The sequence below is a fragment of the Nanorana parkeri genome, unplaced genomic scaffold (genome assembly GCF_000935625.1).
Source record: "Nanorana parkeri isolate BGI_ZX_2015 unplaced genomic scaffold, ASM93562v1 scaffold1262, whole genome shotgun sequence".
Classification (NCBI taxonomy): Eukaryota; Metazoa; Chordata; class Amphibia; order Anura; family Dicroglossidae; genus Nanorana; species Nanorana parkeri.
Window position 1 is genome coordinate 117823 of NW_017307530.1, and position 26882 is coordinate 144704.

General features: G+C 45.9%; 3 protein-coding genes across 2 annotated transcripts in view; all 3 read left to right on the plus strand.

Moving 5' to 3' along the window:
- The window catches only part of LOC108797341 (keratin, type II cytoskeletal 5-like), a 10904-nt gene extending 7817 nt beyond the window's left edge, over positions 1–3087 (plus strand). The window contains exon 9 of the mRNA XM_018568923.1: positions 3013–3087. Within this exon, the coding sequence (XP_018424425.1) occupies positions 3013–3087 (75 nt within the window). The remainder of the gene's footprint in view (positions 1–3012) is intronic.
- The window catches only part of LOC108797351 (keratin, type II cytoskeletal 4-like), a 203181-nt gene that overhangs the window by 108973 nt on the left and 67326 nt on the right, over positions 1–26882 (plus strand). The window lies entirely within an intron of this gene.
- Positions 1–26882, plus strand: part of LOC108797349 (keratin, type II cytoskeletal 5-like) — a 162906-nt gene that overhangs the window by 48753 nt on the left and 87271 nt on the right.

Consider the following 26882-nt stretch of genomic DNA (forward strand, 5'->3'; position numbering starts at 1 on the left):
CAAAAAAACAAAACATTCAAAGTAACATGCTTGGGGGATACCTTAAACCTGCTTGTTAAGTTATGCACCAGTACAATGTAACTCAGCAAAAATGACTTTAAAAAACTACTACCTAAATGACAGTCACATCCTTCAGCTTGCTTCTGGGTCACATCATTTACCAAATTTGGGCAATGACATATCCTAGGATTCTTGGTTGCTCTGTTTTCATTACCACAGAAGCCAGGGAACTGTGATGGGAGTGCAGCGGGGCAGCATAATCATTGTGTGGCAGGTCATTGTTCATTGTAACTGACATTCCATTACATTGCTTGATTGTTTTTTTTTATGACATTTTTACAGTACCTGTGTTTTTATTTAAGATTTTTTTTGGATAAGTAACAAGGTATGCTATCTACCTTGTACTCTTTCACATAGAGGGAAGGGCTGTCTATCTGGGGGCCCCCTTATTCTTGCAGATTCCAATATGTCCCCTACCTGCAGACCTCCACATCCCTTTTGAAGGACAAAATGTGGGGATGCTCCATTCTTTTAGGATACCCTCCTAATGCTGTGGGCTTGTGGCCCGGTATCGATGAGAAGAGGGGAGCAGCTGGCTTTTCATGACTAGTTAGGCTGCATGTATGGATAAGTGTCTGGTATAGATTTTAAGTGGACCCCACGCTTTTTTTAATTTCTAAATGGGACAGTACACATTGAGTAGCAAGGTTTTTTTTGCAACAATCACCCCCCAAAGTTTTTAAATAATTTAAAAAACCCAGACACCATAAAAAACGTATTTTATTTAAAAAATAAACATTGTCATTCAGTGAAAGTAGATACACCATAAATCACTATGAGCAATGCCCTGACAACCCACCATCTCAAATACCTGCCCTGGCCCTTCTAGAATGTAGACAGCACCAAGGAACACAGTTGCTCACCTGTTTACTGAACAGGCTGGGTTTAGGTTGAACTTATTCTTAGCTCAAAGCTCATCCCTAATAATGAGCAATTTTGAGTCAAAAATGTTAGTAAGACTTCTCCCATGATTTCTTCAGTCCTTTCTTAGCTGTTTGTGTTTTACAACTTTTTACTTTAGCTTAAAGACAAATGTAATATTAGAATATTTTCTCCTAGCGCAACTCTTTGTAATCTTCATTTACAACAGAGTCATCACATAATTAGTATAGTCAGTAATACAGTTAGAATTGACATAAATCAGAGGATTACAGTCAGAAACCATTATGCTGCATATCTCGTTTTCAAGGAAGCAGTATTAAAGTTGAGCAATCAGAGTTTTATAAAGCATTCAAAACTTGCATGTTGATTACCACTGTAGTCTTATTATGTATTATAAGAACATCTAACCAACAATTTAACAGGTTAACAGTTTAACAGTGTGTGGTTGCCTGGAGGACTGAGACTGTAACAGTCATCAACTAGTCTGTGTCTGGTGATATGGTAGGATCAAGAGTGGTGCGGAAAGGGCTTAAAACGGAGGGGAAAATAATCGAATAATTTAATGTAAAGTGTATGAGTGGCATCTGATATGGGGGAATAAGTCACAGCTATAAGAGTGCATAGTAAAGAGTGCTGGTCCAGTTTCCAAGAGATTAGTCTCCAACCGCATACTATCTGAGAACATCAAGTTTGCCTAGAGAGCCCTCCGACGATGCTAGAAGGTACCATCGTGAGTTCTGAAAAGCTAGCATAATATCCTTCAATTGGTCAATAGTACATTCGGTTGTTAAAAAGCGGGTCCATGTATGGAAACATTTTCCTGTGCTGGATAAGTTATTTTTGGTATCTAGTTTGTGGATTAGCATGAGTTGGTGAAGTGTGTTTTTGACATCAGTCAATATGGGAAGTTGAGGATTAAGCCGGTTATGTAATATGTGTTTTTTGACAGTCAATAGGCAATAGTGTTCCCATTGGGTTAAAGATTCTACCTTGCCCTGTTCAGAAATGGGAGTGGAATAGACATATTGCTGGGGAACAATCCCTAGGCCTGTTGGAGAGTGAGTTCATATAATCAAGTGTTGATTGCCACAAGGGTTGTATATATGGGCATTGCCAAAGGAGGTGCATCAAGTTAGGGCGTGGGGATTGGCACTTGGGACAATCAGTGATCGAGGTGGCGTTGGCCGACGTGGGGGTGAAATTCAATGCATAGTAAGCCCTGTGAATAATTTTAAACTGTATTTCCCTCCATTGTTTGTTAGTCATATGTTTAAGTAGACTCGACCATCCCCTGAGCAAGAGCTGATGTGTGTCTTCAGGTGTGAGTTGCAATAAAGGAGCCCAGTTAACAGCAAACCTGGGTGTCGAAGGTGATGACTCCCGGTGGGTGGCGCTAAGAGTACTGTACAACTGGGACAGAGACATTTTAGTGGAGGGAGAATTGAACAAATGAAGGAATGATGTCGAAGGGCCCTTGTCTCTTGCACTGGATGGTGGCAGGTGGGATTTCATAAAGTGAGTCAACTGGGCATATTGGAGAAAATGATTAGGGGATATGTTATATGCTTGTGTGAGGTCTGCAAAGGAAAAGTAGGTCCCCTGGGGGTTTAAAAAGTTTTGTAAGGTGTGTATTCCTCTCTCTTGCCATTGTTAGAATATTCGGGAGGTGGAGCCCACCGGAAAAAGAGGGGTAGAAATTATAGGCAACCGTGGAGAGACTGTGCCCTGAAGACCATATATCTTCCTCACTTCCCTCCAGGTGACAATGCTGTCACGCAGTAGAATGTTTTGTTTGATGTGGCCTGGTAGAGCGTGTAAAGGGGTGTGGACAACTCCCGAGAGCGTCCATGGGTGTACCAGATTTTGTTCAATAGGAGTATTTGTATAGTGACTGGAGTCGTTGAGCCAGTCTTGGACATGTCGCAAAATGCATGCCAGATTATAGAGACGTGTATTTGGCATATTGGCCCCCAGATGGGATCTCGGGAGTTGAAGTTTTCTAGGTCTTTTCCCCCTCCATATACATTTGGTGAAGGATTGATTGATGAGTTGTATGTCCTTGTGTCTAAGGAGGAAGGGGATAGTTTGAAGAGGGTAGAGGAGACGTGCAAAGCTGACCATTCTGATCAGGTGACATCTTCCTAATGCTGAAAGAGGGAGATGTTGCCAGGTGTTAAGTTCTTGTACAATACGTTTTATAATGGGGCAATAATTCAAGGTATACATTTCCGTTGCTGTTTTGGGTATATGGATTCCTAAATAACGAATGGATTTGGATTGTATGCGAATAGGGTAGCTAGATAACCATGGCGGATCTTTTGTGTGCTGGGTGTGGGAAAGGTATAGCAATTCACTTTTGTCGATATTAATGCTAAGGCACGAAAAGGTGCCAAAGTGTTTTATATGGTTGAGAATAAGTGAGATTTGGGTGTCAGGGTCAGAAAGAAAGAGGAGTATGTCGTCGGCAAATAGCATCGATTGGATATGGTGGGGTCCTATTTTTATGCCTGTGAATAGATCGGAAGATGACACGTTTCATGCTAAGGGTTCTATGGCCAAATTGAAAAGAAGAGGGGATAGGGGACATCCCTGGCGTGTGCCTCTATAGAGTTGAAAGGGGGCGGATAGAAATGTGGAGGTGAATATTTGTGCGTTCGGGGAGGTGTAGAGAGTGGAGACAAAGTCAAAAAACATTCCATTAAATCCCATGGGGTTGATTTACTAACCTTATAAACACACCACAAACGTGTATACACCTCTGCAGTGTGTTCCCTCCCAGCATGATCTATAGGTGGAATCTAAACACCTTTGTAATGTGTACACACCCAGCAGGTGTGTTGTGCAAAGCCCTGAAGGAATTCCAAGGTGATGTTGGGTAAATTAGCTCTATGTTGTGTTGCTTGCGTTGATGAATGCAGGAATGTAAAAGCATGAGCTAACCATTTTTGTCTAAACTGTGAAGCAGCATTATATATGCATCATGTGCATGATTTTTACATATATGGCATTAGTGGAAATATGCTTTTAGAGACTTTTTGGTTGATAAATACGTTTTGCTGTGTGAAAATAACACACACCTGGTGTGTGTGTGTGTTTAGGTTAGTAAATCACCCCCATATGTTGCATAACCTTTCTGAGCCATGACCAGTTCACACTGTCGAAGGCTTTCTCAGCGTCCAATGCCAAACGGGCTAGTGTACGCTAAGAAGAGCCAGACAGTCGAGCATGTTCCATGGCAGCTATAGTTTTATGAATATTTACAACAGCAGATCTACCAGAAACAAAACCCGATTGAGCAGGTGAAATAATTTTAGGCAAAATGGTCGCTAGTCTGTTGGCCATAATTTTTGATAGAAATTTTGCATCTTGGTTCAAGAGCGATATAGGGTGGTAGGATAATGGCATAAGGGGATCTTTGTTGGCTTTCGGCAGTAACCTGATATACGCATTGTCAAACGTAGGGGGGTATTGGTGGTTATGCAGGATATGATTGTAAAGAGCAATGAGAGTAGGTGAGATATCCTCCGTAAGTAATTTGTAAAATTCAGATGAGGGCCCATCTGGTCCTGGTGCCTTTGCTCGGGGGGAGGACCTAATTACCCGTTGTAGTTCTGGAAGGGTCACCTCCGCATTTAAGAGAAGGAGGTCCTCCTCTGTCAGCGAGTGTAGTTCCATAGATTGAAGGTACGACGTACCACCAACTGGATTGTCCGGCTGGGACCCATATAGGGTCTGGTAATAGGAGGAAAATAAGTTTGAAATAGTGTGGGGGTTAGTATGGATATTACCCTCGCTGTCAGCCAGTTTTGTGATATGAGAGGATGTGTTCCGGCCCCGAGCAAGGTTGGCCAGGAGCTTACCAGGCTTATTGCCAAATTTGAACAACTCCACTTCCTTACTTGATCTAATAAGGGATTCATACTGTTGGATCCAGTGGTCGCACGTTTGTTTAGCCAATAGCCACGCAGATCTGTTATCAGGGGATGGATCTAATTTAAATGCAGAATACGCCCGCCTAGCCAGTTGACAGTTGGATTTGTATTGGTGCATGGTTAACTTTTTGCGGGAGGATGAGTATGCCAGGATTCTACCACGCAAAACAGCCTTAGCCACCTCCCAGTATAGGATTGGATTATCCCTATGGTTGGAATTACAAGAGGCATATTCCAGCCACCAGAGTCCATGCATGATTTTTACATATATGGCATTAGTGGAAATATGCTTTTAGAGACTTTTTGGTTGATAAATACGTTTTGCTGTGTGAAAATCACACACACCTGGTGTGTGTGTGTGTTTAGGTTAGTAAATCACCCCCATATGTTGCATAACCTTTCTGAGCCATGACCAGTTCACACTGTCGAAGGCTTTCTCAGCGTCCAATGCCAAACGGGCTAGTGTACGCTAAGAAGAGCCAGACAGTCGAGCATGTTCCATGGCAGCTATAGTTTTATGAATATTTACAACAGCAGATCTACCAGAAACAAAACCCGATTGAGCAGGTGAAATAATTTTAGGCAAAATGGTCGCTAGTCTGTTGGCCATAATTTTTGATAGAAATTTTGCATCTTGGTTCAAGAGCGATATAGGGTGGTAGGATAATGGCATAAGGGGATCTTTGTTGGCTTTCGGCAGTAACCTGATATACGCATTGTCAAACGTAGGGGGGTATTGGTGGTTATGCAGGATATGATTGTAAAGAGCAATGAGAGTAGGTGAGATATCCTCCGTAAGTAATTTGTAAAATTCAGATGAGGGCCCATCTGGTCCTGGTGCCTTTGCTCGGGGGGAGGACCTAATTACCCGTTGTAGTTCTGGAAGGGTCACCTCCGCATTTAAGAGAAGGAGGTCCTCCTCTGTCAGCGAGTGTAGTTCCATAGATTGAAGGTACGACGTACCACCAACTGGATTGTCCGGCTGGGACCCATATAGGGTCTGGTAATAGGAGGAAAATAAGTTTGAAATAGTGTGGGGGTTAGTATGGATATTACCCTCGCTGTCAGCCAGTTTTGTGATATGAGAGGATGTGTTCCGGCCCCGAGCAAGGTTGGCCAGGAGCTTACCAGGCTTATTGCCAAATTTGAACAACTCCACTTCCTTACTTGATCTAATAAGGGATTCATACTGTTGGATCCAGTGGTCGCACGTTTGTTTAGCCAATAGCCACGCAGATCTGTTATCAGGGGATGGATCTAATTTAAATGCAGAATACGCCCGCCTAGCCAGTTGACAGTTGGATTTGTATTGGTGCATGGTTAACTTTTTGCGGGAGGATGAGTATGCCAGGATTCTACCACGCAAAACAGCCTTAGCCACCTCCCAGTATAGGATTGGATTATCCCTATGGTTGGAATTACAAGAGGCATATTCCAGCCACCAGAGTCCCAGGTTGTCTCGGAAGGTGTCATCATGAAGCAAGTATGAGGGGAACCGCCAATTCGAGGGCGTGGTAGGGATGTCCAGATTAATCAGGGCCATAGAGACAGGGGAGTGATCAGATATGACCATATCTTCAATGGTTATGGATGAGATTCTCGTGCGTAGTTTCGGTGAGAGAAGGAAAAGGTCTATGCAGGACAAAACATTGTGAGCATGAGAGAAATGGGTGAAATCACGGTCTAGCGGGTGCATGCATCCTCCAGACTACTATTGTGGATGAAGTCAGCTAGGCGAACATCTCTAGGGTAGGGTGCTGAGCTTGCGGTATGTGATGCAACAGTGCGATCTTCAAAACTTGAGGGAACTGCGTTGAATCCGCCTCCCATCACTGTGTAATGGGCGGTGGTGGGTTGTTGGAGTAGAGTCTGTAAAGTAATCAGGAAATGGATGATTGTCGGTATTAGCTGAGTTGGAGTGTGGTGCATGACCAACGACCCTCAGTTGGATCAGCTTTGTGATATAGCATGGTGCAGGGGGAGAGATCTGTTAATCAGTAACAAAGTACCTGCTGAGAGGCCGGCTGCTGGGGCTCCCAGGACTGTCCCGACCCAGTACCTCCGCATGCAGAAGAAGTCACTTGAAGAAAGGTGCGTCTCTTGAAGGAGTGCTATGTCGCTTTTCAGTTTCTTAAGATGTCTCAGCACTCTGTTGTGCTTGTTGGGAGACTTAAGCCCCTTGACGTTCCAGGATACCAGCTTCAAGGGGGGTCTCATATGAATTGATGATTTGGAGGAATTGACAGTGATGTCATATCTTGTAAGGAGGAGATGGTGTGTGCCACAGTCCCAGAGCTACGGCACCACCTACGATGTTTAGTCCTTTCCAGGAATAGTGGATGGTGGAGCAGAGAGTATCCGTTCCGGCCCAGTAGTGCAGGAGAGCCCCGTGAATATTCTCCTAGTGGCACGGTTACAGCAATTGAGACACAGTCAATAAAAAAAAGAGGGAACCACAAAAAAGAAAAGAAAAAAACAAAGAAAAATTGAACATGAGAGCATATAGTCATCTTGAGAGTGCGACTCCCTTTTTTCCCTGAGGCGAGTATAGCAAACAAGCAAGGGAAGCATCCCAAAAAAACGCTGTTTCATCTTGTCAGCGCGGTCGGGATGCATTTTCCACACAATTGAGATGGAATTTGCTCCGTCAGTAATTACATTTTTATTTTTTTCAGTAGACACATGGGGTCTGGTTCAGAAATAGATGCCTGATGCTGAAAGAGGCACTTACCAATCTAGTGGACTATGGCCTGAAAAAGGGTAGCAAGGTGGAACCATGCCTGATGAGCTGCCTAAACCACCAAGCAATAGTGTAAAAAGAGGCAGACAGTCCCTTACAGGGACCCTCAGGAATGATGAAGACAGAGTCAGTCAACCTAAAGAAAAACATGACAGAAAGATAAACTTGGACAGCTCATACCTCATTCAAACAATGGAGTGTAGAATTAGAAAAGGGCTTTCACAAGAAAGGGTCACCAACTAAAAAACACACCTCAAAGAGGTGCTAGCAAAAAGGAAGGCAGCCTTATGGGTGAGTCATGACAGAAAAATGTCTCAGTTAGGATCAAATGTGGTATTGGAAAAACTGACAGAACCCAGTTGAGATCCCACAGATTCACAGGTGGATATACTGGGTGGTTATGAGAGCAAAACCCTGAAGAAAGGCTTTTGCCAAGGAATAAGAAGCAAGGGGTCTTAGGAAAAGTATTGTTACAGCTGAGATCTGGCCTTACTAGTACTTAAAAGTACTAAGGCCAAATGTTGATCAAGATCACCAGGGGGAATGTCAGAATGTGATTCATGGAGAAGCTTCTAGGATGAAATTTCCCTGCCTCACACCATGTGAGCTATGTGTACCAAGAGTGATAGTAGATCTTGCCAGAGGTGGAAATCCTAGCTTTGAGGAGTGAATAATGGAATCAGATCGGCCCATTATCTCCTAAGATCTCCCAGTATCCCCTGGTTGTGACAGCCAAGCCTTAAAATTCAGGGACTGTGAAGCAGGTGGTAAACTGGTACAAGCGACAAAAGATCTATGCAACTGAAAGAACCCATAGAGAGTCTGCCAAGAGTCTGATGAGGTCCAGATACCACGTCCACCGGGACCAGTTTGGTGTGATAAGAATCACTGGAATGCGGAGCAAACAAGGAAGGAGTTCCAGAGGAATGAGGAGGAAGAAAGGTGCAGATCATGGTGAACTGATCCCACTAAAGCATCGACTGCAAAGGCCCAAGTATCTACCTACTCAATTGCTGTTGAGCCTAGAAGTCCCTTCGCCAATCTTCCACACCTGGAATGTGCACGGTGGGCAGACCTGGAGCGCGAAGTTCCGACCAAGTCAGAATTTGGTCTGCTTCTTTTTGTGTCCTCTGCTTCTTCTCTGCTGCTCTGAATGAATCCTGGTTAGATGATCGAGCTAATGAGAGGTCCAGCGTTGGATGGATAACTGAAACCCTCTGAACTCCAATATGCACATTTGGAAACAAGCTCCTACAGTGATCAAGTCCACTGCATCAAAATGGTGGCCTCTAAGCAATTCTTACAGGGGAGCTACCCAAAACAGCATGTAAGCCAAAGGATCCGCTGCATGTGAATAGAAATGTTGTGCATCCTGGATATTTGGCTGAGAGTATCTACCAGGTCATTCACACAATGACATAAGCCCGCAGGGAAAAGTTGCGGCTGCTTAAAAACTTTGGGGCCTGTTAAGATAGCATAGCTTTGGACCAGAAAGTAAAATTTTGGCAAACCAGCCATAACAGTGGAAAACTAACTGGATAGTGAGTCAGAGGAGGGCACTCTAGAGGGAGCAGAGGAACATCCTGATGACAGCAGGGGAGGGAACAGGGTGTAAAGCATGAGACTACAGAAATAGTATTACCTGAGAGGACCCAACTTTCAACAGAAGCCTGGTCAGGTTGTATGGCCTTCAACCCCATCATGGTCTGTCATGAGGAGGTCAGAGGATGCCAACTGTGCAAGCACTAATAAGTAGACATGACCCAGGCTTGAGAGGAGCAGTATTCTCCCTTCTGCTGCAAAGTCACAGAAGCAGAAAGCATGTTTCGAGCCAAAGAGCACACCACAGAGAGACAAAATGACAGGTGCATGTGCAGTAAGGTGCCCAGGAGGAAGACTGTGCAGGTGTCGTAAGCAGTCCATGTCCCCAGGGGACTCTGGAAATGGCACCAGTTTTAAATAGTACTGCCAGCCAGAGCACCACTAGTGAGTGACCAATATGTCACACAATTACATCTATCGTTAACCCCTTAGGAACCCAAATGGCAGGCAATGGGCACCAGGGGAGGTAGAGCAGAAAGGCGTAACTTAGACATTCACTCTTACTCAAGGAGGACTGCAGAGGCCAGTAGAGACATGCAGTCTACCAAAGAGGGTCTTCAGGGTCAGGGCTCCACTGGGTATAACACAGTTCAGGACATGTAGAGCAGGTTAACCACACAAACTGCACAAAATGCCATGGAGGGTGTCAGGGTGCCAGGGTGCCAGGGGTCTTACCACTCCTCCAGGCCACCATGTGCAGCGGGGGGCACTGGTTCTCCGTCCTGGCAGGGTCCCTGGCGCCGAGGTTGCGGATGCGCATGCGCGCAGTGCGCGGTGGGCAGACTGCGCACGCATGCACGGATGTGCGCGCATAGTGTGCCTGCGCCCATTGAGGGTGTCAGGTGTGATCCCTGCTGGAGGTGGTTCCCATTACACGTCCTCTGCCTTTCCCCTGCCATTGGCTCCTGGATGGAGAAGCCTCCTGGTTGCCGAGGCAGCCAGGGGGTGGTCCTAGTTCCCCACTGGGTATAAAAGCCCAGTCAGAGGCCTGACTCATTGCTGAGTTATTCTATCCCAATGGTGCGATCTCCCAGCTCCCTGTTCCTTGACACACCTCACTTCCTGAACCTCTACTTGGACTTCCTGTTACCGAACCTTTGGCCTGCCCCTTCACTTCCGAGCCTAGCCGCCCGCCTTCAACCGGATTGGACCCGGCTATTCTCCTGGATTTTCCTAGTGTACTGCGACTTCGGACTTGGCTTACCGCCCCTGCCAAGGGGTTGCACATACCACCCAGCCGTACTCCCCTGACATAATAACTCAGCCTTCCATGGAACCCGCAGGGGCCGCTGAGGCTATCACTACTCTGTCCCAGCAATCCTCATGACCCAAGCCTTCCGCAAGATGCGAACCAGCCAGGAACACCTGCTGCAGAGGGTGAGTGAGCAGGAGCAGCACGCCTTGGAGGTCGCCGCTGTGCCGCCCTCACCTCCTTCCTACTCTCAACGCACGCTGGAAGTGTTGGCCAGCGAGCCAGCGGTCGGCTTGCCGGAACACTTTTTGGGCGACAGGAGGTAGTGTCACTCATTCATCATTTCCTGTGAGCTGCTGTTCTCCCTGCAGCCCCGCACATACTCCTCCGACTTCATCAAGGTGCGGACTGCCATCTCCCTGCTCACCGGACCTTCCCAGACCTGGGCTCACCAGCTGCTGCATAGAGATGATCCGGTATTGTCTGCTTGGGAGCCCTTTGTGGCGGCTATGCAGGCGCTCTATGGCGATCCTCTGCGCTCCTCCACTGCCAGAGGCCTATTACGCACACTTCAACAGGGTCGACGACCCGTGGAACAGTACATCACAGAATTCCGTGAGGCAGCCCCGGATACCGGTCTCAATGACGTAGCCCTCATAGACCAGTTTCGGGTCGGCTTGTCCGATCAGCTGAAGGATGAACTTGCTCACAGGGGAATCCCTGGTACCCTGGAGGGCCTGATGCGTTCAGTCACCCAGCTGGATAGTCGTTTCCGGGAACGGAGACAGGAGAGGGCGAGGAGACCGGCCATGTACCTCTGTTTCTACTGCGCCCATCCGGGTCATGTGCTGAAGAACTGCCCCACTAAAACGCCAGCCGATGGGCCTGGTCATCCCATCGTATGTCTGAACATGCCTATGTATAACGGCTCGTCTCATCTCACGATTCATATCACCCTGCAACTAGACGGTAGTGGGATTGGCCTTTCGGCTCTCATAGACTCTGGCGCCAGCAGCTGCTTTTTGGACTACGACCTCGCCACTCGACTGAAGATCCCACTGCATTCCAAGAAACATCCATCTCTCCTCCACATGGTGGACGGCAGCACGTTAAAGACGGGGCCTGTGTCCTTGGAGTCCCTAACCATGCTTCTGTCCATTGGCGGCCATCATATCGAAGAAATCACCTGGGACATAGAACCTTCCCCATTGTTCCCGGTCATTCTGGGCATTACATGGCTCAGGAAGCACAACTCGCACACCGACTGGACTACTGGACAGGTAACCTTCCGGTCCTCCTTCTGCTCCTCCCACTGGATTCCCTACGCTCCTGGTCCAAAAATGGCCCTGGGCACTTCCGCACCCATGCTACCCAGTAAATACCAGGAGTATGCAGACGTTTTCGAAAAGACCGGAGCGGATACCTTACCCCCTCGCAGACCCTACGATTGCCCCATTGACCTACTTCCGGGGGCGCCATTGCCGCATGGGCGGCTATATAACTTGTCCGAACCAGAGACCAAGGCCCTGGAGGAGTACATCAAGGAAAGCTTGGCAAAAGGATTAATTCGCCCCTCGACCTCACCAGTCGGGGCGGGCATCTTTTTCGTGGGCAAGAAGGATGGTGGTCTTCGACCTTGTGTTGACTACCGGGCACTAAATGACATCATGAAAAAGAATAAATACCCGCTCCCTCTCATCCTTGAACTATTGGGCCGAGTAAAGGACGCCAGGGTCTTCACCAAGATAGACCTTCGGGGGGCATATAATCTAATTAGTGTTAGGGATCTAATCTAATTAGTGTTAGTGCTACATCAACGATGTCTTTTGAGACCACCTGTACACCTATGTGGTCGTGTATCTCGACGACATTCTTGTTTTCTCCCAGACGCTCCCGCAACACGAACAACATGTGAAAACGGTCGTCCACCGTCTTAGAGTCAACCGGCTCTACGGCAAGCTGGAGAAGAGCACCTTTGAGGTCTCTTCGATCGAGTTTCTCAGCTACGTCCTGTCACCAGGGCGCGTAGAGATGGACCCCAAAAAGATACGGGCCATTCTGGAGTGGCCTATCCCATGCAACAAGCGGATGGTCCAGCAATTTATTGGCTTTGCCCATTTTTACCGCCTGTTCATCCGCAATTTCTCTGCCATCTATGCTCCCATTACCATCCTGACGAGGAGCACAGTTCCCTTCATGTGGACCCCCACGGCACACCAAGCCTTCCAGAGACTTAAGGGGCGGTTCACCCAGGTTGGCTCAACCCGACGCCTCCCTTCCCTTCTATCTGGAAGCCGACGCCTCAGAGAATGCCCTTGGGGCAATCCTCTCCCAAAAACAGGGGGAGAAACAACTCCTGCACCCTGTAGCGTTCTACTCCCGCAAACTCGCTAAGGCAGAACGCAACTACGATGTGGGGGAGAAAGAGTTGCTCGCCATAAACAATGCCCTGGAGGAATGGAGGCACCTACTTGAGGGTGCCAACCACCCGGTGACGGTATATATGGACCACCGCAACTTGGAATACTTGCACACTGCCAAAAGGCTGCGACCACGGCAGGCCCGGTGGGCCCTCTTCTTTTCCCGTTTCAACTTACAAATAACCTTCAGACCCGGCTCAAAAAACGCGAAGGCTGATGCCCTTTCACGCCTCCACGACAGTGCCACCACTGTCACTCCTCCGGAACCTATATTACCTGAGGCATACTTTCTGGCCACTCGGCACTCCCTGATTGAGGAGATCAGAAGGGCCAGCACACCTGCAGTCCATCTTCCACTAAAATCAGGGCTCCGCTACCACCACCGACGGATCTATGTACCCTCACCTCATCGTGTACCCATACTGCAACATCACCATGACCATCCGACAGCGGGTCATCGGGGTATACGCAACACGCTGGAGTGTAAGCAGAGACGTTCCGGTGGCCCTCGCTGGCAGCGGACGTACGGTCCTTTGTGGGCTCCTGTTCTGTTTGTGCGCTGCACAAAAAGCCCACCTCCAAACCCGTGGGACTGCTGCAACCTTTACCTGTGGCCACCATACCATGGAGGGATCTTGCCATGGACTTTATTGTGGACCTACCCCCCTCACAGGGCCATACCACGATCATGGTCGTGGTAGATCGATGTACCAAGATGGCGCGTTTTATGCCGACCAAGGGCCTTCCAACTGCTCAACTCACCTAAACTCTCTTCCTGCACCATATATTCCGGCTACACGGGCTCCCGTCTTCCGTCGTTTCTGATAGAGGCTCCCAGTTCACCTCTCGGTTCTGGACCCAGTTCTGCCGCTGCCTCCGCATTTCTCGTAACCTGTCTTCTGTATACCATCCTCAGTACAACGGGATGGAGACGACGAATCAGACACTCGAGCAGTATCTCCGCTGTTTTTCCTCCCATTTGCAGGACGACTGGGTGGCGCATCTTCCCTTGGCAGAGTATGCCTACAATAACCAGCTGCATACCTCAACTGGATTCTCTCCCTTCTATGCCAATTACGGCTACCACCCGCTGTCGCTCCCTGACCTTCCTCCGGACATTCCAGTACCTGAGGTGGCTCAACGCCTCCGTCACCTCCAGGGGCTGCTGGGCACCCTGGTACAGAGGCTCCAGACAACGCAATGGCAACAGAAAGTACAGGCGGATTGCCGACGCACGGACTCCCCCAAATACAAGAGTGGAGATCGGGTGTGGCTCTCTACACAACATCTCAAGCTCTCTTGCCCTTCCAAAAAACTAGGGCCCCGCTATCTCGGCCCTTTTACGATTGTCGACATGGTCAACAACGTCGCTGCAAGGCTGCAGCTCCCAGCGTCTCTTGGCATCCACCCTGTATTCCACATCTCGTTGCTGAAGCCCCACCGTGCCAACGCCTTTGCGGGTCGGGCGCCCATTCCTCCACCTTCCATTCGGGTAGATAACGATGATGAATACGAGGTCCAGGAGGTCCTAGACTCCCTCAGACGGCATGGAGGCCTAGAGTACCTCATCTACTGGAAGGGGTACGGTCCCGAGGAACGTTCCTGGGAGCCTTCAGGTAACATCCACGCCGCGGCCAAAATCCGTGCGTTCCACCGTGCTCACCCTGATCAGCCTTCCCAGGTTCGCGTCCGGAGGCCGCTCCTTGGTGGGGGGCTCTGTCAGGGTGCCAGGGGTCTTACCACTCCTCCAGGCCGCCATGTGCGGTGGGGGGCACGGGTTCTCCATCCTGGCAGGATCCCTGGCGCCGAGGTTGCGTGTGTGCATGCGCGCAGTGCGCGGCCAGTGCGTGTGCACGGTGGGCAGACTGCGCACACATGCACGGGGGCGCGTGTGTAGTGCGTCTGCGCCCATTGAGGGTGTCAGGTGTGATCCCTGCTGGAGATGGTTCCCATTACACGCCCTCTGCCTTTCCCCTGCCATTGGCTCCTGGATGGAGAAGCCTCCTGGTTGCCGAGGCAGCCAGGGGGTGGTCCTAGTTCCCCACTGGGTATAAAAGCCCAGTCAGAGCCCTGACTCATTGCTGAGTTATTCTATCCTAATGGTGCGATCTCCCTGCTGCCTGTTCCTTGAAGCACCTCGCTTCCTGAACCTCTACTTGAACTTCCTGTTACCCAGCCTTTGGTCTGCCCCTTCGAGTCCGAGCCTAGCCGGCCGCCTCGACCCGGATTGGACCCGGCTATTCTCCTGGATTTTCCTAGTGTACCGCGACTTCGGACTTGGCTTACCGCCCCTGCCAAGGGGTTCCACATACCACCCAGCCGTACTCCCCTGACAGAGGATGCGGAATGCATGGTTCAGCGAGTACGCACATTACAGGGCGGCACTGCATCCTCTTCTGGCGGGGTACGGGTTTTGTCTGCCAAGTGGAGACCAAAGCTGCTGGAGGTGTAATAGTGGCATAGAGCAGCATTAAGGAAACTTACTAGAAGAGTCTTGCAGAAAAAACGTAGAACAAATGATGCAAAAGGGTGCACTTTTCTCAGGGATGAGAGGTGGGAGGTGTTACACACTGACTGTGTCCTGTGTTATATGATCAAGAAAAGAAAAACCCTCTGATCAAGGCAAGGCAAGGCATACCAAATAGATTTGCATCAAGAGGGGGACCACTGATCCAACAGATATCCGGTCAGGACAAAAACCATTGTACTGCTACTGAACAGTAGGAAACACAAAACATCTAAACTGAGGGACAAGGGGGTAAAGGGGGTTTTTCACTGTTCTGCTTGTGTTTTCTATAGAGGAAGAAACCAATCATTAACATCAGGTTGCTGTCCTGTAGGATGAACAAAGGCTCCTTGATCCTAAGAAGAGAGATCCTTGACTGCTGGCATCATGCACGATCACGATGAGGTTAATTTACCAAACAGGAGGTTAATCCCTCCTGTTTGGTAAATTCAGTACCTTATCGGAGGTTAAGAATTAAGGCGGAGAGAGGAAAATCTTAAAAGAAGAAGGCAGACTTTCCAGCCTCTGGGGATACGACCAGTAAGAAGGAAGACAGCCGACCAGCCAATGCATCCCAAGGGTATGGAACAGGCCTTCATTTTAGAAAGAGTAAGGGAGATGTTAGACAGAGGGGAAGCCAGCTGGCTTCTCTCCTTATTTAATTCTGCTCCAGCAGCTGTTCCTCCCATCCTTCTTTCTCATCTGCCAACCCTACACAGCCCAAGCCCTGGTGGCTGCACTACAAGACATTAGAAGCAGCGGTGGGCAGAGCTTCAGGCTCTATCTCCATCACTGCCTACCACAGCTGCTCAGAGCTGCTGTCACACTGCTCCCCAGCACCTGTATTGCGAGCACAGGTTTCTGCTGCTCCCAGCCGCACAGGGCCACTCAGGCCACATTGTTACCCAGTACAGGTATACAGAGCGGAAGCTTCTGCTGCAGGCTAAGCTGTAATGACTCCAATTAGAGCAGAATTCTCTAGGAGTCATAGGAATGGACAGGAGCACACTCATGTTCCTCCAGAAGCATGACACATGTTCAGGAAGGAACGCAGGAATCAGCCTGCCCACAGTGAATCCTCCTCACATACAGTGAACTACCAAGTCACCCATCATCAATCAACAGATGACAATTCCGGAAGAAGACCTTCCTGAGCCAACTGATCTACAAACACAACGTGTCAGTGAGTTTGATTGCAATACCATTTGGGACTAAAATTTAAACAGTAGTAGAAGGGGTGATTTAAACCTCAAAATATTTGACATAGTTCAAAACGTGTTAGTTAGCATGTATATTACACTAGGGCACACAGTGGGTTGTGCTTCGGGTACCTCATTCATCCAAAAGCCTAACTAATGGCCAACATCACTGCTTGGTGCACATGTCAGGACAGAGCTAAAGGACAAAATTTGAAAAAAAGAATTTATAGATATCTTATTCCTTGTTCCTATTGATAAGTTAACAAATCAAAACATATCAACATTACAAACGTGATAGACAAAGCAAAATAGTTACCAAGGACCTTTGGCAATTGGCTACAAGGCTAGTATTATTTGTGAATGTTACCCTGAAACATGTACAGCTCTTGTCAGTTACTAAGATTTAATATGGGCTGCCTATAAGGTTTATGGAGGGCTATGCTGGTTTAACTATGAAACACAATTTTGTTAAAAATGGCAAGAAATAAAGAATTCAAATTTGACAGCCAAGATGGCAGGCTATGGCTTTGATTTATGTGCCCTCATAGCAACTGCATTAGACATAATGATGTCACGGTATTTGGACTGCCGAAACCTTGGGGAGAAAGCGCTGCGGGGACCAGTCTAGCAGCCAAGCGGGACTGAGGATCAGTTGAGTATATTTTTTTATTTTAGTCTAGAGCAAAACGAGCAGGCTACCCCCTCACTGCAAGGGTTCATTTTTAGATTTCCTGGGGTTCTTCTGTAATGGTGATGGTAGAATTAGTAATAAACTGTTTTCTGTAAGATCACTTAAGAAGACAAGAGGTCACCACCTGAAATTGGAAGAGGAGGTTTAATCTCAAGCTGTGTAGGGGATTCTTCACTGTTAGAGCAGTATAATTGTGGAACGCCCTTCCCCAGGTAGTGGTATCAGCTGAGAGTATAGACACATTCAGAAAACTTCTAGATGTCTTTCTCATGGACCACAACATACAAGGGTTTGAGAATTCTTAGTGACTGAGTGGTTCTTAGTGAATAAACTGGATGGCTGTGTCTTTATTTAATCTTAACAACTATGTAACCATTCCTTATTAGCTGTTTCTTTGTAGCAGGATTATACAGAGGAAACTGCAGGCAGCGTCTACTGCTCTGAATAGATGCTAATGTGGAGATAAAACTGAGGGACAATTCTTTTAAAAGTGCATTACCATACAATGTACCACCCAAACTCTGAGATATTTAACCCTTTGTTATGACACAGTGCAACCCATCTAGTTTACAACTGATAATAGAGATCTGCCAGCACAGTACAGAAAGAGGTTAATTTAAGACAAATACATTTGCCCAACCCCCTCATAAATGGAAAAACGAAGCAGGATTTCTCTGTTCTGGAGTTTTCAGCAAAAAAGCATCTAAAAAATGTAAGCTGCCATTTTTAAATATTTTTGCTCTAGAGAGGCAGAGGTCACCTTGACAGGAAGTAATGAGAAGTCTCCACAATGAGGATATGGACAGCAGTAAAAACTTAAGAGCAGTTCTATCTGAAGGGGAAATATATATATTATATACCTGGGCATGAGTTACACTTTAACTGCTTCCCAAACCAAGCGATCGAACAGGATCTTCATGAATGTGGGTGGGCGTTTTAAAACATCCTCCCCGCACCTCGTTCGCGTGCGCCCCCTGCTTGTCAGCACCAATCAGCATCTCTGATTCTCATAATAAAAAATCTGTGTCATCAGGTACCGGTACAGCACATCCAAGTACCAGTGTCATCCAGTGCCCCCAAGTATACCAACTACTAAAAATGTTGAAAAAAATGAGAAGGCATATAAAATTTGCAGTATGTCAGATGAGAGTGATGGAGAGACCTCCCAGTCAGATTCTGGATCAGAGTATGAACCTGTTGAAAGCAGCAGTACAGTATCCACCTCTGATTCAGAAGAAAAAGTTGTCCCAGCTAAAAGAGCCAAGCGTGCTGTCCAACATCCAGCTGAAATGCAGCAGGGAAGCAGCAGTAATGCAGCTTATCCCCATGCAGAGGCAAGCACCAGTAGTGGGGTGATCCAAGATCAACCACGAAGAATTAGGCCCCAGAGAGCCCATACTAGTGTACCAGAGGCACTTTCAAATCCTATATGGCTACCCTCTAATTCAGCAACACATGTCTTCCACCCATTTACTGCCAATCCAGAAGTCCAATTTGTTTTTCTATGTTTTTTTACTGTAGACCTCTTTAATTTAATTGTTGACCAAATCAACCTTTATTATCAACAGTTCACTGTAAGAAATCCCAATTCCTCTTATTCCAGACCATTTAGGTGGAAACCTCTGAGTGTTTCTGAATTTAAACCCTTTCTTGGCCTAACACTCAACATGGGACTCACCAAAAAAAAAAGAAGATTTTTAATGCATACTGGTCTACACACACAATCCACCACATGCCTCTATATTCTGCTACGATGTCCAGGACAAGATATTAAATGATAATGAGATTTCTTAATTTTAGCAACAATTCGATTTGCCCTCCCAGAAGGGAGCCTTTGCAGAGGACAGCACTGCTGTCCCCTGCAAAAGGTTTCCCCACCCTAGCGTCGGGCCTCCTTGGGCAAAGGCATTCATTCAGCATTTCTGGACCATGCCTGTTACTCATTTTCCCCACTCCTGAAAGATGTTAAGAGGAGTTGGATGGAGTTAGCAGGGTGCAGGAGACAGTACAGGGAGCAAAGTATGTAGCTGGGTTCCTCCTGACACGATGGGCTAATAATGTGCTGATCCATTTGCCAGAAGTGATGCTGGGATGGGAGGCCTTTGCAACGGACAGCAAAGGCTTCCCCCCTCCCCACCCCACCCCAGTGTCGGGCCCCTATTCAACCTTGGGCCAAGGTATAAATATCAGCAACAGCTGCATGGCATTTCTCAGGGCAGTTATCCTAACAGTTACATTTGTGGACCATGCCTGTTACTCATTGTCACACTCCTGGGAAGTGACATTAGAGTCAAAAATTCCCCTTCCCCCCAATGCTGCTGTAAGGACTTACCTTAAATGATACCTTGATTCGATCATTTTCTTCTTTCCAGTAGTTTTCGGGAGTCCCTCCAGCGCTGGTGCAGGTCTCTGATCCAGTGCTGACTGCCAAGTCATCTGTGTCCCACGGTGTCTGTCTGACGTGCACGCTGCCAGGCTGCCTGCATTGGCTTACCCTGTGTTTCTCCTCTTCTCCTGGCCAAAGATCTCTTTTGTGCATGCGCCCGCCTCATGATCCTTCACGGCCGCTCAAGAATCTTCAGATATTCAGATGCGAGCGGCGGAGACACAGGTAAGTAATAGCCTTTTTGGTAACTTTTTTTAAAAATGTTTTTGCATATATCTACTGCTTGCTATTAGTAGATACAGGTGAAACTCGAATAATTAGAATATCGTGCAAAGTTCATTTACTTGATGATGCTGCTGTGTCTAAATACAACCAAAAGTAATAAAAGGTAAGAATTTTCAAAATGTTTTAAACATTTTATAACAGTATACCACATGGTGATGGTTCTAATTTGAAATGTACCTTGGTGTCCTTCACAAAGGTCTGTACTTTGAAAAATGTCCGCCACAGCCTTGGTCCGTGCCTATCCCTGCTCTTACCTACAATATCAAGAAGAAATTGTTACAGCCCTGATTTACCGGGAAGGCCCTGCATCTGAAAGGCTTCAGTCTGATGCAGTCAGCAGGCTACATGAGCGACACTTCCCCGATCTGATCCCTCCCACCCCAGTAGACCAGACACCCCAGTAGACCAGACACACCCACGTGTGTAGCAAAAAGGAATAAGGCAGGATAAATGTTACCCATTTACCTGCTGTCCCTCAAAACCTTGCCTCTGCATTAAAGATTGCTTCCACCTCTACCATACCTCAATGCGATATTAGTGTAGGTGTGGTGAAGATGTTTCTCATGTGCTTGATTAGCTGCTATTTGCCTGTGCCCCATCTCATGTGTATTGACTTCCACGTTTTTACCTTCTGCCCCGATTAATACTTTACCTGCATACCGACCACATCTCTGCTTGCCTCCTTAAATTGATTCTTGCTTGTTTGCCAACCACATCTCTGCCTGCTACCTGAATGGACCTAGGGCTATTTATCTCTGCCTGCCTCCTGTAGTGATCCATCTGCATGTCCAATTGACAACATTCCAGCCAAAACACCGGTCCCAGCCATTCTCTGAAGACAACTGCATTCCTGGAACCACAGGTACTGTTTTGTACTGTTCCTGTACTTCCACTAAACATAGCATTGTGTATAATTCCTGGGGTCAGCCAGGTACTAGAAGGTCTGCTTGGCTTGAGGGAATGGGGTCTGTTATAGATGAAGCTACATTTTTGTGGATGTTTCTATGGTACTTGGCACTCCAGGGCCTCCAAAAATGTGATAGATAGTAAGGGAATCAGATGTGTAATTTATGCCCCTTGAAAGCCTCATGGCTTGGGGTGTATGCAGGGCAGTCTTTAAGGTGGGGCAAAAGGGGCAGTTGCCCTGGGCCCAGTCATTGTTGTGGGGCCCTGTACACCCATAAACTACTACTAGTTTACTGCTACTGTGCTATCCACCTTTGCCGTGCTGCCCTACCCTGACCACTAGAGGGCAGCAGCCTACCGTCCCTATACACATCTGCAATCTCCACATCCCAGGATGTCACCTCCGACTCAGTCAGTGGAGAAGGATGGATTGTTTCCTGGACACTGCCAGACAGGCTCGGCCTCTCCCCCTCCATGGCTGCAGCCTCAGCTGCCCCCTACTCATGGTCAGCCTTCATGGCTGCTCGGTTGGGTCTCTATCATGGGGAGGGGTCGTCATAGAGGGCGGGTTGTGGCATCTCGACTGGGTGATGTCATATCATTACTAAAGATGGCCCTGGGTGTATGCTTTCCAAAATGGGGTTATTTTGTGAGTGCTTCTACTGTCCTGGCATTTTAGGCCCTAAAGAAATGTGATAGGCAGTTAGAGCACCAAGGTTGATACATTTCAAATATATATACCATAGTTTTGTAGGCTGAATAACTTTTACACATTCTAATTAATATACACTTATTTGGATTTTTTTAGCAAAGAAATGTAATAGATTACATTTTGGATTAAATGTATGAAGAAAGATTATTTATTTGCAATATGTGATAAACATAATGTAGAGAACATTTGGGGTATTTTTTTCTTAATATAGTAAAAAATAAAAACCCCAGTTGTGATTAAATACCACCAAAAGAAAGCTCTATGTGTCCCCAAAAAATGGTCTAAAATTTATTACAGTACAGCGTTGCATGACTGAATAAAATGTTAGTCAAAGCACCGCAGTGCTGAATACTAACAGGCCCCTGTGTGATAGCATTTGGAGGTGACAAGTTCTCTTTTTGAACCTGTCACCTCCAATACAGGGGTTCTAGCACAGCACTGTGCTGGAAGTCCTGTGACAGCTGAGATGGGAAGGCTGCGAGTACAACTTTCCCATTTCCTGAACTACCTTGCCGTGGTCCCGGGTCCCCCAGAAGAGCAGGGGAGTGTAGTAGATTCAACATACTCACCTCTCCGGCGTCCCGGACACAGAGGGTGGCTCTGCCCCTGGTCCACCGACGTCCCGCCGCTCTGCCCTCCTCCTCGGCTTAAGCCGCAATCCTAATGCGGACGCCGGACAAGGTCTGCGAACTTCTGCTCTCCATCCTGAATGAGAGGTCGTTGTCTAGCGACCTCTCATATCTCTCCTAGACTCCTTATCCCTTTGGGATGCTTATGCTTCCTGGGCACCTGAATCCTGCTTTTATTATTCACAACTGTCCACTATACCAGCCTATACAGCCAGGATTCAGTACACTCCATGGACGTTTCCCCTGTCAGTCCGACCAAGCCAGTATACAGCTAACAGCAAGTATATTGATTATCACAGCGGATATATTTTTCCTCAAAACTATTGACTCTTACTCCTTGTGATGTGAAGCAAACATTATAAGATTCCGCAGCTGATATATGCTCATTCAAAACTGTTGACTCTTACTCTTTGTGATGTGAAGTAAACATTATCAGTTACCACCGCTGATACATGCTCATTCAAAATTATTGACTCTTACTCTTGTGATGTGAAGCAAACATTACAATTTATTGCAGCTAAGACATTTCTATTCAATTCACTTTGTGAAGTGAAGGAAAAGTGTTCTTGGACTTGTTGAAGGTGATTTCCAGTCATAAGAGGTATAATAGGGAGCCCAAAAACCACAGCAGGGAGGGAAGCGGCCAGCGGTGAGAGGCAGCCGGAGGTGGGGGCGGACCATGGAGGGGGGACCCACTCTACATTTCGCTCTGCTTGCCTGAAGCAAGGCTAAATGTAAAAAAAAACTACCCGCCCGCCGCCCGGAACTACATGTTCGGGGTGTCGGGCAATAGGAATTCCACACCTCTGCTGCTCCTCTACTCCCTGCCGCCCTAGGTGGCCTTGTGGAAAATCTAATGTCCTCCTTTGACCCAAACTCAGCATACAGTGGTCTACTGTCTGCTATATGCTAACAGTGCAGAGCCGCACTGCAGCTGGGAAAGATCTCAACAATTATTGTCAGAATCCACCCCGCTGCCTGATTGACAGCTGACAATTTTTGCTCTCTGCAAGGAAAAGCCGTGAGCTGAATGATCAGCAGTTTGCTATTGCTCAGTTCTTGAGCTATAGAGCCGGCACGTGACAACTGCAGTGTCACAGGCCACCTCAAACTATTGGGAAGAGTACATTTTATTCTCCCAAAAGTTCTCCGTTAGGCTCTGTCCCAAAGCATACTCAAACACATCCTATCACCGCTCCAATCTGCTTTATAATGGATAGATGCCACAAAGCTAAACTCCGCCTACCATGGACAAATTTGTTTCCCGATCCCAGTCGGCAAAAGCACATTCTCTAGAACCCACCAGACAAAAAACATGGCTCTCCTAAAATGGCAGACCCGGAGAACACGTAGCACAGCACTAATGAAGACTCTGTGGCTACAAATTACTATCATTCCCAGACCACTCAGCTGCGTTCACCAAAACACAGGAAAGCCTTCACTGACATCTGTCAAATTCTAGTCAACAAATGCCTCAAATTTATGCTCATATACCCGGCCGGGGGTACTTCGTTATTCTACCCCAGGTGGAAATACTAATTGGGGAATTTATCAAAACTATCAAAACTGGAGCTCACAAAATCTGGAGCAGTTGCTCCAGCTTCTATCCAATCAGCTTCTATCTTTTATTTTCAAACTTAACCCAAACAAACTGAAATGAGAAGCTGATTAGTTGCCATGCACAGCTCCAGTTTTCATAAATTCCCTTCTATGTCTTTTACATCTGCAGATGATGCTATACATTTGTACTTACACTCTCCAGCAACAGTTCATCCTCATCGACCAAAAGCTCCTTTTGTGCAGCCTGATTCTCACTTCACCTCAGTTAAACTGCTTTTCCTGCTCTTCCCTCAGGGAACAAAGTGGTCACCAAACTAATGAGATATTCCTTTTTTGATTTGTTTTTTAAAATTATTATTCTTTGTTGACACGCGAGTTGAGGTCACTGTAGCTTACAGGAAGGATAAGTAAGAGGCCCTACCACTCACCAGAGCTCACTACAGTCTTCAATGTGGTCTTTTATGTGTGTATATATATCACCAGGGACTTTAATTAGAAGTTGTATCAGGAGCAATGGGGTACCCACATACACCCCCAGAGAAACTTCAGTTTACCCCTTTTTCTTCATCCTTCTAAACTCTTTCCAACCCATCAGATCCACACTGAAAATCATTATGTGGAATATCATAGGACATAGACCCCTCAATAAATGCAAAAAAAACTAGAGTTGATATAGAATCTGCCCAGGAAAGTGGCCCTATCTAACCTACCTCAATCCCTATAGTTCAAGCTGTAAGTAAATCAATCAATCAATCATTATCAAAGCATTAGAAAATAAATATTCAATACATATATTAAATAGAATGTGACCACAATAATCTATGATCCAATAAAAAGAAAATATTATTCAAATTAGTTATTTTAATGTGCCACAATGTGACAAAATACCCTAAAAATGTCAGATAGCCTTCCATAAAAATGCAATCATTAATTCCCCAGATATTACATAATTACCAATCACATCAAAATTCATCCAATCAGAAACATATAATTTCATAACAAATCAATTGGATTAATTAAATAAAGTGCATCCATTTTCAAGAAGTGTACATAATTAATCAAATACAATACAAATAATCATATACTAGATTAAATAAAGTGCATCAGTTTCTAAAGAGTCCAAGGTGTTTATCAAAAATACCAAGCTATTTGCTGTGTTGAATTTCCTTGTATCACTCTGAACCACAATGGCTGACTATTGATATGGTCCAGACACAGTTAGACAAAATTAAGGTGAACAAAGCACCTGGACCAGGCGGCTTACACCCACGTGTCCTCAAAGAATTGAGCTGTGTAATTTCAAAGTCATTGTATTTAATTTTTAGAGACTCTCTAATGACTGGCTTGCTACCGATGGATTGAAACAAATCCAATGCGGTGCCTATATTTAAAAAGGGATCAAAGTCTTTACCAGGTAATTACAGACCTATAAGTTTAACTTCAATAGTTGGCAAGATACTTGAAAGTTTGATCAAGGATCACATGCAATTGTTTTTGCTTGAAAATAATATCATAAGTCATAGTCAGCACGGATTCACAGAAGACAGAAGTTGTCAAACAAACCTACTTTCTTTTTATGAGGAAGTGAGTAATAAATTGGACAGAGGAATGGCTGTGGATATAGTATACTTGGACTTTGCAAAAGCGTTTGACACAGTTCCCCACATGCGGCTAATGTATAAGTTAAGGTCAGTAGGTATATAGTATTCCATCTGTAATTCCATAGAAAACAGGCTTAAAGACCGTATTCAGAGAGTGGTGATCAATGATTCATACTCTGAATGGTCTGAGGTTGTTAGTGGTGTTCCCCAAGGTTCAGTGTTGGGCCCCTTACTGTTTAACCTATTTATAAATGACATAGAGTTGGGGATTAAAAGTACTATTTCTGTGTTTGCAGATGACACCAAGTAATGTAGTGGAATACCGTCCTTACAGGATGTCTCCAACTTACAAGCAGATCTGAACGCTCAGTGTGATTGGGCATCTATTTGGCAAATGAGGTTTAATGTTGATAAATGTAAAGTTCTGCACTTGGGGACAAAAAACATGCATGCGTCATACACTCTAGAGGGAGTATGTTTGGGGGAGTCAGTGATGGAGAAAGATCTGGGTGTTCTGGTAGACCATGGACTCAAATATAGCATGCAATGTCAAGACACAGTTTCTAAAGCAAGCAAAATACTTTCTTGTATTATATGGGGTCTAGACTCCAGAGCGAGAGACATAATCCTGCCCTTGTACAAAGCATTAGTAAGACCTCATCTGGAATATGCAGTTCAGTTTTGGGCACATACCACTCACCAGAGCTCACTACAGTCTTCAATGTGGTCTTTTATGTGTGTATATATATCACCAGGGACTTTAATTAGAAGTTGTATCAGGAGCAATGGGGTACCCACATACACCCCCAGAGAAACTTCAGTTTACCCCTTTTTCTTCATCCTTCTAAACTCTTTCCAACCCATCAGATCCACACTGAAAATCATTATGTGGAATATCATAGGACATAGACCCCTCAATAAATGCAAAAAAAACTAGAGTTGATATAGAATCTGCCCAGGAAAGTGGCCCTATCTAACCTACCTCAATCCCTATAGTTCAAGCTGTAAGTAAATCAATCAATCAATCATTATCAAAGCATTAGAAAATAAATATTCAATACATATATTAAATAGAATGTGACCACAATAATCTATGATCCAATAAAAAGAAAATATTATTCAAATTAGTTATTTTAATGTGCCACAATGTGACAAAATACCCTAAAAATGTCAGATAGCCTTCCATAAAAATGCAATCATTAATTCCCCAGATATTACATAATTACCAATCACATCAAAATTCATCCAATCAGAAACATATAATTTCATAACAAATCAATTGGATTAATTAAATAAAGTGCATCCATTTTCAAGAAGTGTACATAATTAATCAAATACAATACAAATAATCATATACTAGATTAAATAAAGTGCATCAGTTTCTAAAGAGTCCAAGGTGTTTATCAAAAATACCAAGCTATTTGCTGTGTTGAATTTCCTTGTATCACTCTGAACCACAATGGCTGACTATTGATATGGTCCAGACACAGTTAGACAAAATTAAGGTGAACAAAGCACCTGGACCAGGCGGCTTACACCCACGTGTCCTCAAAGAATTGAGCTGTGTAATTTCAAAGTC